Source organism: Castor canadensis, chromosome 17, assembly GCF_047511655.1.
Source record: "Castor canadensis chromosome 17, mCasCan1.hap1v2, whole genome shotgun sequence".
NCBI lineage: Eukaryota > Metazoa > Chordata > Mammalia > Rodentia > Castoridae > Castor > Castor canadensis.
In genome coordinates, this window is record NC_133402.1 from 4,204,167 (window position 1) to 4,215,839 (window position 11,673).

Sequence of the window (11,673 nt, forward strand, 5' to 3'; positions counted from 1 at the left end):
GTCAGGGGCCTCCCTGGAGCCGGGAGCTGGAGTGGGGAGGCTCAGCAGATCGGGCAGCATGGCCTGTCCCTTCCAGGTTCTTTCTGTCAACGAGGAAGGACAGAAGAGGTGCGAAGGGAACACAAGGCAGTTTGGTCGTCCCATCAGGTAAGAACGTGGGCTGGGAACAGAGTCCCCTTGATTCCTGACCACTAGTGTATAATGTGCATGGACGCCACGCCAGGGGGCTGGCCACTTAATTCTCACGGCGATCTGGTGAGGAAGGGGACACTGAGTCCCCATCTAGGGATGGGGCCCTGCCTGGTGCTGCACAGCCTTCTTCCCTTGGCTCTCTGAGACCTGACCTGCGCTCTACCTTGACCTGTCTCCTGGGCAGACCGATCTTCCACGTGTCTTGGCCCAGCCAGTGACCCTCTGTCTCCCTCCAAATATTTCCATTCCAGCCCGACCGTGGCATCACCCCCATAAGAATGGGTCTTTCTGGGCTGCAGCTGCCCTCCTTTGTAGAGTTGGGTTTTAAGAGGATTATCAAAAATGACAACTGTTGAGCTGGATGGTGTCTCACCCTTGTAATCCCAGCACACGGGAGGCTGAGGCAGGAGGGTCTGAGTGCCAAGCCAGCCTGGGCTCCAGAGCAGGATCTGAGAAAGGCCCCTCTGCACCCAGCCCTGCCCCCCCAAACCTCCCTGTCCACCCCAAGTCCCCAGGGAGGGTGATGGGGGCCCTGGAAGGTGGCAGAGCCAGGTGGAGCACAGGAGCCCATGTCACTACAGCTCCTGGACCTGCTTGCTGGATCTGGAGGGCCTCAACATGCGGCACCTGTGGCGGCCGGGCGTGAAGGCCCTCCTTCACATGATCGAGGTGGTGGAGGGCAATTACCCGGAGACCCTGGGCCGCCTGCTCATCGTGCGGGCGCCCCGAGTCTTCCCTGTGCTCTGGACGCTGGTAACAGTGGGAGCCTGGGCGTGGCCATGTGTGGGTGACTCCTTTACAGGGGATTTCCAGTACAGGCAAACCCACAGATTCATGGGGGGAGGAGAAGTACGTGTGGGGTTTCCTTTTGGGGTGATGAAAATATCTTGAGACTGGCTTGAGGGGATGGTTGCATGACATCCTGCATGTGCTAAAAAAGCCAGCGTGGTGGCACACGCCTGTAGCTCCAGCTACTCAGGAGGCAGGAGTCTGAGGCCATGTTGGGCTGAGGGCGTGGCTCCAGTGGTAGAGCGCGGGCCCAGCACTCTTGAAGCTCTGGGTTCAAGCCCCAGTTCAGGGGTGGGGGATGGGGTGGGGAAGCGCCACTGGATGGTGCACTGTAAAATGATCCGTTCTGTGTCATCTGAGTCCCTTCTCAATAATGCCTGCATCCCGCCTCGCCTCCCCCACTCGGCCCCAGATCAGCCCCTTCATCCACGAGAACACCAGGCGCAAGTTCCTTATCTACAGCGGCAGCAATTACCAGGGCCCCGGCGGCTTGGTGGATTACCTGGACAAGGATGTCATCCCCGACTTCCTGGGAGGAGAGAGTGTGGTGAGGTTGCTGGTCCCCAGCCCCGGGAGGGACAGGCAGGGGTGGGAGTCAGGACTCCTGGGGTTGTGAGAGCTGACAAGGAAAGGTCCCCTTGGGTGCCCCCTACATGCTTTCACTTGGGATGGGCATGCTGGGCCAGGTGCCAGTGGCTCACACCTGTAATCCTAGCTATTTGTTGGAGGCTGAGATTGGGAGGATCGTGGTTCGAGGCCAGCCTGAGCAAATATTCATGAGACCCCCATCTCCAGAATAACCAGAACAAAATGGCCTGGAGGTGTGGCTCAAGCATGAAGCCTTGAATTCAAACTGTAGTCTCACCAAAACAAAACAACAACAACAAAAAAACCCCAAAAAAACAACTGCTGCACCAAGAGAGGTGACATCTTTTGCGGCAGGGCCTTACTTTGGTTCTTTTGAACATAGCGAGTGAGTGGGGCAGGTGGTGCACATTTGTAATCCCAGCATTCCAGAGGTGGAGGCAGGAGGATCAAGAGTTCCCAGCCAAGACTGGGGAAGGAGCTGGGTGGTATAGCGCTGGCCTGGCATGCTCAATGCCCTGGGTCTGCACTGGAAAAAAAAAAGAGTTCCATGCCAAGCCAGGCACCCACGTACATGGTTCATGCCTGTAATCCCAGCTACTTGGGAGGTTGAGATTGGGAGGATCATAGTTTTAGGCCCGCCTGGGGAAATCGTCCACAAGACCCCATCTTAACCAATAACTGGTCACAGTGGTCATGCCTGCCATCCCAGTGACGGTGAAAAATGAAAACTAGAAGGATCACAACAGTGCAGGTCAGCCTGGACCTGATCTGCAAAATAACCAGAGTGAAAGGGGTTGGGGTATGGCTCAAGTGGTAGAGCAGCTGCCTAACAAGGGCAAAGCCCTGAGTTCAAATCTCAGTACCACAAAAGAATTCTAGGCTACAAACTGTCACAAAAGATCCAAACATAAGTAATCAAATAAAACACAAAAGCAAAAACCATAGCAAGGGAAACAGAATTTTCCAGAGACTCGGCCAGGCAGAGGCTGACCCACCCTGTGATCCTCCTGTGATCCTACACAGCCCTCCTGGTGCCTTCTGTGGCAGGGAACCAGCATTCCCAAAGGGACTCAGCCCAACCACAGCTCATCAGGCCGCTGCTTCAATGGGAGGCGGCGTCCAGACCACTTTCTTGCCTCCTAGCAGGGTGACCCTGCGTCCCTGGTCTGTCATCCCGGGGCATCAGTGGGTGATCTCTTCCCAGTAGAAATCCTGAGCAGCAAGCTCAGAGGCTCCACAGGCCCTCAGCCAGGCTCGCCTAGTCTCTCTGCCCACGATACATACGCAGGATTTATTTGGGGGGAACAGGGCTGGGACCCTGAGAGCGACTTCCTGAGGGACAGTGGGCAGCCATGTTGCTGTTTTAATCCTTGTTTTTTTTGCAAAGTGAACTGGGAAAATCATTTGGTGGTGGCAGAGGGTCTATCAAGGCCCAGCCACCCAGGGCAGCTTTGGTTTGGGAAATCTACAGGATTGCCTAGTCCCTTGACTGCTCTGACCCCACTGCTGAGGGTGGCAATTGTGGGGTACAGGTGTGGAAGAGGCCCTGGAGCCTAGCCAGCACTATAATAGAATGGGCGCAGGGGTCCGACACGCCTGATTTTGTGCTCTGGTTCTGCCAGTCTCGGCTGTGTGACCTCAAGCAAGTGGCTTAACCTTTCTGAGCTCCGTTGCCCTCTTCTGCAAAATGGGCAGAATAACAAGTCCTGCCTCGTTGCTGCTTCTAGGGTTTAAACAGGCCATGGGAGCCACTGTGCAGCTCACTAGGGATCACACCATTCTGTTTCAGGGCTCACAGGACACCAGCTAAGCTAAGCTTGACAACCCTGACTTGCCACCCTCTTTGCCTTTGACTCCCCCAGTGTAATGTCCCTGAAGGAGGGCTGGTCCCCAAGTCCCTCTACCTGACAGAGGAGGAGCAGGAGCAGGCAGACCAGCTGCAGCAGTGGAGTGAGACCTACCACTCGGCCAGTGTGCTCCGAGGGGCCCCCCACGAGGTGCTGGCCTGGCCTGGGGGACCCTGGCTGGAGTGGGGACTTGGGTGGGTGTGGGAGGAACCCCATAGCGGGAGCTCTGGCTATAGTGATGGCCACAGGACAGCCCTGCCCAGAGGTAAGCAGCCGGCTCTCTGTGCCCTCACGTCTTGGGCACCCATTGGTCATCCCAGGGTGACCCGGGTCTTTCAGAGAGAGGTGGGTCCATTTGTCTAGAGCAATATTGGGAGGGGACCACAGGAGCCTTAGCAGCCCACCTTGCCCACAGGGAGCCGAGTGTGTGGCCCAAGGAGGGAGGCCCTGGTGGGCGCCCACAGTATGTCCTCAACGTCCCCTAGCCTCTGGGACTCTCCCACCTCTCCTGTCCCCACGCAGGTGGCGGTGGAGATTCTGGAAGGCGAGTCAGTCATCACCTGGGACTTTGACATCCTGCGAGGTGACGTGGTATTCAGCCTGTACCATGCCAAGCAGGCGCCCAAGCCAGGGCCCCGGGAGCCTGGAGCCAGGGCCAGCGGGCAGCTGATCGACAAAGGCTGGGTCTTGGGCACGGACTACAGCCGCGTGGAGGCGCCCCTTGTCTGCCGGGAAGGGCAGAGCATCCAGGTGAGCAAAGGGTCCCTGCAAAACGGCAGGGGCGACAGACACACAGTGTCTATGGCACAGGTGCTCAGCTGCCACAGGGCAGCCAGGGTGGCAGGGAGACAGGAAGAGGCTCTGTGCTGACGGGCTCATGGTGCTGGGGGAGAGCGCTGGGCCAGGAGCCTCAGTTTCCCCACCGCAGTGAGGGGAATCGTAACAGATCTATCGTAACAGCTTCCTGCTGCTTGGGCAAAGTACCACCTACTGGTGGCTTTTTGTCTTGAAGTTGAGGAGGTCGCAAAGCCAAGCTCAGGGTGTCACAGTGCCAGGCTCCTGTGGGGCTGGAGGAAGGTCCTTCTTCCTCTCTCCAGCTTCCAGTGCTCCTGACAATGCTTGGCCTTCCTTGGCTTGTGGATGGGCCACTCCAGTCTCTGCCCTGTCCTTGCAGGGCTCTGTCCTCTGTCTGTCTGTCTCTCTTTCTTTGTGATACTGGGGATTAACCAAGGGCCTCACACTGCTAGGCAGTTGCTCTACCACTTGAGCCATGCCCTCCGCCCTTTTGATTTTGAAAGAGGGCCTCTGCTAACTTTGCCCACACTGGCCTTGAACTCCAGATCCTCCTGCCCTGCTTTTCAGGTAGCTGGGATTACAGGTGTGCACCACCATGCCCAGTTGTATGTGTTAGTCTCTTCTGTTTCCAATCCCCTCTCTTTCCTTTTACAAGAACACCACTTACTGTGTTTAGGGCCAACCCTAAATCCTTAACTGCAAAAATCCTATTTCCAAATAAGGTCACATTCTGAAGTTACAGGTAGACGTGAGTTTTGGGGGACACCATGCAGCCCTACCACACCAACTTATGCAGGAAAGAGAGGGTATTGGGATTTGAAGTCTGAGTTCCCTGCTTCATTACAGAAGATGGCCGTGGGGGTAGCTGGGTGTGGAGCGAGTGAGAGGCAATTTGCCCCATGGAAGGAATGGCAGCAACTAAGTTGGAGAAGGCTTAGGAAAGGGGCAGAGTGAGTTGTGGAGGGACGGAAGATTTGGATGGGAGGGGAGGTGCTAAGGTCCTGGGGGTGGTGGGCAGATCTGGGACCCCAGCTTCAGGATGTCCTAGGACACTTGTCACAGATGCATGTTGCCCCCATCCCAGGCCGGGTGACTCCAAAGCCTGGGGCAAGAGACCTGGAATCCACCGCCTCCCCTCCCCCCGTTATTCTGGTGTCAGTCTGGTATCGGCAGTGATGGAAAAACTGAAGGTCAAGGGCAGAACTTGAATGTGTGATGGACATGAGCCACCCCTGCTGCCCCTGCGTTCTCCATGAGGCCAGAGTTGCGCTCACACAGACCCCCCCCCACATGGAGGGAGCAGAGCCCACCCAAGGCTCTGTGGAGCATGACGTTTGGCTCATCTCAACCGGCCCCCCACAGTGCCATTGAACACCCCAACACTTCCCACACCGCCGACCTTCCACAAACTCCCCCACCCCCGCCTGCCCCTGATCCTCTTCTGAACCCCTCGGGCTGCAGACCCCACTCAGCAGCAGATGCCCCCCAAGCCCCGCCTCTGCCCTCTGCACCCCACCCAGGCCTCACCTTACCCAGGTTAAGTGGGAGGTCCTAGCCCTTGGGACATGGTGACCACAGCAAGGACAGCTTCAGAGTTTCCCCCAGGAGAGTCTGCTGCGGGAACTGGAGAGGGGCATTGAGGGGAAAGAGCCCTGTTTTCCAGGCCTGGCCACAAGAAGCACACTGAAGCCTCACCCCCACTCTGTCCCGAGACCAGGCCTCAGGCACAGCTGTTGTGTTCCAGGGCTCCCATGTGACGCGGTGGCCGGGCGTCTACCTGCTCCAGTGGCAGATGTACAGCTCCCCAGGCAGTGTGGCCTGCAGCCTCCCCGGTGTGGACGACGTCCTGACGGTGCTGCACAGCCCCGGCCCCAGGTGCAAACTCCTCTACTACTGCGAGGTGCTGGCGTCTGAGGACTTCAGGTGGGCAGACCTCCCATCTCCTGTGATTGTTGACTGACTGCAGTGGGGGGGGGCATCCCACCCTTCTGCTGGGCCAGCTTCTTGGTGGCGGGGAGCTCAGTGTGGGCATTGCTGACTTATGCAGGGACTCAGAGGAGCCCCTTAGAGTGAGAAAGAGAGTAGGGTACTATGCCCTGAGCCCCCCCTTCAGCAGCAGAGGTTTCCCTGCAAGTGCAGCCCTGGTACCAGCTGGGGAGGGGCAGGGGGAAGAGAGCCTGCTGATTGGGCCGCCCCTTGCTCCTAGAACATTCCAGAATATTCTAGGCTGGGTGGGTAACTGGGTGGTAGAGCACTTGCCTAGCATAGGCAAGGCGCTAGGTTCCATTCCCACAAAAAGAATATACTTAGAGCAGTGCTTTAGGCAACTGTCTGCAAGTTGTTGCTTTTAGAAAGACAGGTAAGTCTCTGGCTGCTGTGTGACCTCAGGGAAGTCACTTCACCTCTCTTGAGCCCATTAAGTCCTGTGGGTTTAATGGGAATGACTGGGGCTCCTGCGTTGTGAGGGTGAAATGGTTGGGGAGAGCCTGCCGGTCTCCAGGGCATACGTTAGGCGCTCAGAAGTGAAGCAGAGGATCTCAGGACGGGCACAGGCAATTTCTTCAAGGCCATCTAGCTTATTTATTTATTTATTTATTTTGGCGGTACTAGGAAGACAGGTGTCATGAACCACTGGTTTTTGAGACAGGGTCTGGCTGCTGGCCTTGAACTCTTGGTCCTCCTCCCTCAACTTCCCGAGCGCTGGCATGGAGACCAGGTTTGACTGCAGAGATCAAATAGGAGAGAGGCTGAGGCTAGGTGTCCCCAGGCTAAGCCTTCTGGGTCATGCTAGAGCCCCAGGTCAGGCCTCAGAGTGGCCCGTGGGAGGCTGGGTCTGTGCTCTCCATGGCGTCACGAGCTTCTCCCTGTGCACTTGGCCGGGCCCTGGAGCGGGCAGCAGGCTTGCAGAAGGAGCCCTGGGGCCTCATTTGCAGCACCGACAGCTTTGGGACAGGGAGGTAACGGGTGCCGCGCCCTTTCTCCCCAGGGGCTCCATGTCCAGCCTGGAATCCTGCACCAGCCGCTTCTCCCAGCTCAGCGCCGCCACCTCGTCGTCCTCCGGCCAGTCCCGCAGCAGCTCCCTGCTCTCCAGATAGCAGCGCGAGTGCCCGTCACCGTCACCGAAGTGTCCCGGGTGACAAGCCATGGCTTTCCCCTGGAGCCCCTGGCTTTCCTGCTGCCAGAGATGGGGTGTGTGGGCCAGAGGCGGGGATCTTGCCCCCGGCACCTCTTAGGGTTGAAGACGGAACTCTGCCTGGACTTACGGAAGGGACTGTCACCTGCCGGTCTCCCTGGACTCGGGTCCCGGGGTGTCACCAGGGCTCAGACCCCTCTCAACACCTGCTGTGCTCTCCCTGGGTTGGCTTCCTTACTGGGTGAGCCTTGTTCACAGAGAGGACACATCACCACTGGGGACCCTTCGCCCTTGGGGACCTCACTCGTGGGAGGCCTTCCCTGTCCCCCAGCTGCTGCACACGCGAACCTCTCACCCCACGGTTCCAAGCCACCTCCCAGAGCCTCCTCTTAACCTGCTGGGGGCCGTGCCCCTGCTGGAGCCAATCACCGTCCTGGGAAATGGAGCACTCTGATTGGGCACCAGTCACGTGTCCAAGCCAGACCAATCACTGTGAGTCAGGGGTGGCTGCAGTGCAGTGATTGGCCAGCGTGCAATCACGCCTGGGAGGCAGCCACGTGGGTTGAAAAGGCTGCCTTCGGGGATATTGGGGTCCTTCTAGAAGCACGGGGAAAGGGTGCTGGGCACTCAGAAGTGACAGGTTGGCCCCTGCGCATCTGATCCACCGTGCCCTGTGTCCCCGCACGTTAGGAGTTAATGCTTTGTCTCTTGGGAGCAGCCCGCCCTGCACTGGACATCCATTATCCAGTGTCTGGCTGGGAGGGCCCCACCCTGATCACCCAGACATGAAAAGGCTGGAGAAACCCAGGACTTCTGCCATCTTCCAGGCAGCAATGGACTGGCTCTATACCTCTCTACAGATCCCTTTCCCTCTCTGGGAGATATTTAATTATAACCATGTTTTGATTGTTAAGACATGAAACCCACTTCCTAGTAGCGTAAACACAAAAGGGTAGTCATTCATGGCTGTACTTGGCCAGTTCAGGAGGGCTTGCTTCAGGTAAGGCTGGATCCAGGCTCTCAGCATGGCATCAAGGATAGACTTGGGAACTGGCTTCAATATTGACATGACTTTCCCCTATTAGGATATGAAAGGGTCTTGGGCCTCCTTGGGGCCTGAGGACATTTTTCCTTTCCTTTTCTGGGTCCCCCAAAAGACAGCAGGTCAGAGGTCGAGGCCTGGCAGCCTGCTGCCAGTTCCGGCCTGCCTTTAGTATGTTTTGTTTGCCCAGAGAGTGGTTTAAAAATTGGGGCATTTCACATAAAAATCAGGGTTTCTGGCTTCCCTTAGGCATTTGTTGCATGAAGGCCACACTGCTGTACACTGCTGTACAACTGGATCCAGCCACTCCAGTCCCCTACCTCACCAACTAGCGCTGGCTCCCCCCCCACCCCCAGCGACCCCATCATCTCCTAGGGGCACCCCACTGACCACTCTGTCAGCAGCCAGGGCTCCCCCTGAGGGCTGAGTGGTTCTGCGTACAATTGCTTAGAGTTGGCATCATTTCTGGAAGAGACACTGGGCCCAAGGCTGGGTTTATAAGCAGGATTGTCACCTTGATAGTGGCTCAGTCTGCTGGGAGAAGGATAGGCAGCACTGACTTCATGCCAAGCTCAGCCCCAATCCCAGAGCAGCAGAAAAGGGCTGTGCTCTTAGCAACGTCCTTCTCAGGCTGCCGCAGACTTTGCTTCTCAGGTGTGGGAAGGACACACAGGGCTACACGCCCCAGCAAGGTGCATGCTCGTGTGTGCATGAGAAGGGAGAGAGACTCGAGGGACAGTCTCAAAGCTGGCTGCCCCATGGCAGTAGGCATTTATCGCTGAGAGCAACTTGTCAGACTTTCAATGATCTTTAAATGAATTTCTAGCTTGGCTCTTCAAGTTACATGCTGGCCAGGTGCTGGTGGCTCACGCCTGTAATCCCAGCTACTCAGGAGGCAGAGATCAGGAGAATTGAGGTTCAAAGCCAACCTAGGCAAATAGTTTGCAAGACCCTATCTCGAAAAAACCCACCACATTGGGTGGGCGGGAGGGAAAAAAAAAACAAAACCCACTACCAAAAAAAGGGCTGGTGGAGTGGCTGTAGGCCACTGAGTTCAAGCCCTGGCACCGCAAAAAAAAAAAAAAAAAAAAAGCTACATGTGGCTGCTGGCTCTAGATGTATTTGGGGACAAGCCATTCTGGCTGCCTCTGCATTTTTCAAATTTGACCAGGGCCAGTGAAGGCCTTTTATAAACCGGACCTGCTTATGCCAGAGTAGGGTCTGCTGTCCACCTCTGGCCTTAACAGCAGAGGTGAGAGAGCTTCAGGCCGCTGCCTAGTTTCTTGAGATAAGCTTAAAGTGGCTTGGGCAGCAAAAGGAATTCCCTGGTCCTGTACTTGGGATGACTGAGGGTGGGTCTTGCTACAGGTATGGCTGGATCCAGGAGCCCAATGTCCTTAGGCCCCCCAACTACACCTAGGCTTCTTGGCTCCGCATCTTGCACACTGGCCTCATGCTTCCTTCCACCTGGTGAGAATGGAAGCTGCCAGCAGGCCAAACCTGTGACCACAGGTTTCCAGTGTCTAAGAGAAAGTCACATTCCCATCTCACGAGGACTCTGATTGACCCTGCTCACGTAACAAACACACTCCTTGGCCACGTTGACCATAGGGCTAGGAGTCCTGAGATTCTTTCCAGAAGCAGTTGGTCCCTCCATGGACAAAGGGGCTGGGCCACAGCACCAGCCAACGTCTACAGTGGGTCTTCTTTGTACTCCCAGGCTGAGGGTCTCTGAAGCATCTCTTTGGGAGGGGAGTGAAATTAAAAACAGCCCCAAGAAAGGGGCTGCCAAGCTTTTGGCCTTTAAATTTCCCCAGCCCCAAGGGCTGGGAGCAACTTGGCTTGGGTTTCTCTCTCCATCCTGTTCCTCAATCTGTTGTGGCCAGGACAGAAATGTCCCATGGCAATGCGACAGTTGGGTTGAGATCAGGGCTCAAAACCCCGCCTTTCTTCCACCAGCTGTGTAACCTCAAGCCAGTGACTTCACCGCTGTGCCTCAGTTTCCTCTTCTGTAACATGGGGAGAGCAGTGCCTATCTCACTGGCTCACAGTGGGACAAAATGACCGGATGGCCGTCAAGTCCTCAGCACACAGGAAGCGCCCGATCAGCGCTGTAAAGTACAATTATCTAATGCTTCTAACCAAAGACGCCGGCCCCTTGTGAGGATGCTGGCTGCTGCCTTCCATGACACTGCAGCGAGGTGGCAACACCCAGAGAACGGTGAGGTCAAGACACAGCTCCCCTGAACTGGGGGAGCCACCAGACTTGCCCTACTGCTCTCTTGCTAGACAAGCCCTTTGGTTTGAAAGAGTGTCTTTCTGAGCCATGTCCCCTCAGCCAGGGAGGGGGACATTTTCTCCAGATGTTGAAATGAGCGGAGTTTGATGTGTCTGAATCCCCCTCCCTTCTGGGCAATGGATCTTCTCCTAAGCATACTGTCTGCCATTCTTTTCAACAAAGCCTGTCCCTGGCTGGTGAGACAGGATGTCTCTTTGCAAGCATTAAACACTTTAGATTTGGATATCCTTCTATTGTAAACCCTGGCGGGATCCCCAGGCTTCTTAAAGGGAATTTCTCAGCTGTTGTTTCAAGGCTCTATGACATTCTCAGCAAGGTTCAGTCAGCCCTGAGGGGTTGCAGATTGGTGTGTGTGTTGGGGATTGGTGTGTGTGTTGGGAGGAGGGGACACATCGCACTTTTTATGTCCAAAGTTCAGACATATTTGCTTTGCAGGCTGCTGGGGGGCTTAAAATGACAGAAATTGGTCACCTGCCCCCTCCCTCCTGGTTCTGGAGATCAGAGGTCAGATCAAGCTGTCTGCTGGCCATGCTCCCTCTGAAGGCTCTGGGGCAGACTCCTTCCAGCATTCCTTGGCTTATGGCCACATCACATTCCTGCCAACACCTGCCCTTTCCTGTGTCTCCTTTTCTTTTTTTTTTCTCTTGCTATGTATCCCAGTCTGGAACTGGTGATCCTCCGCCTCAGCCTTCCAAGTGCTGGCATGACAAGTGTGCACCACCATTCACAGACTTATATCTCCTCTTTATAAAAACACTAGTCATTGGGTTTAGGCAGTATGACAGCTTGAGGTCTCTAACTAATGACCTCTGCAAACACCTGTATTCCGGTGAAGGCTGCAGTCTAAGGTTCTGGGTGCACTTGGACTTGGGGGGATACAGTGGGGGCCCTTGCATGTGCATAGCATATAAGCAGATCTGCAGCTTGTCAGTGGTGTGACTCTGCAGATCCAGGACCTGGCTCTGGAGAGTGGGTCCCTACATCCCAC

The 11,673-nt window shown here is 56.0% G+C and overlaps 1 protein-coding gene across 2 annotated transcripts in view; it reads left to right on the forward strand.

Annotated features, from left to right (window-relative positions):
* The window catches only part of Sec14l5 (SEC14 like lipid binding 5), a 37,670-nt gene extending 26,762 nt beyond the window's left edge, over window positions 1-10,908 (forward strand). Inside the window, exons 10-17 of one of the 2 annotated variants that reach the window (XR_012443074.1) lie at window positions 77-147; window positions 774-945; window positions 1,394-1,528; window positions 3,432-3,566; window positions 3,939-4,166; window positions 5,956-6,134; window positions 7,198-7,836; window positions 10,346-10,908. Coding sequence is in view for 1 of the 2 variants with exons in the window: in XM_074058998.1 (XP_073915099.1) it covers window positions 77-147; window positions 774-945; window positions 1,394-1,528; window positions 3,432-3,566; window positions 3,939-4,166; window positions 5,956-6,134; window positions 7,198-7,306 (1,029 nt within the window). In the remaining variant the exon portion in view is untranslated. Of the gene's footprint in view, window positions 1-76; window positions 148-773; window positions 946-1,393; window positions 1,529-3,431; window positions 3,567-3,938; window positions 4,167-5,955; window positions 6,135-7,197 lie in introns of both variants that reach the window. The other variant, XM_074058998.1, reaches the window with a different exon arrangement.
* The last annotated feature ends 765 nt before the right edge of the window (window positions 10,909-11,673 follow it).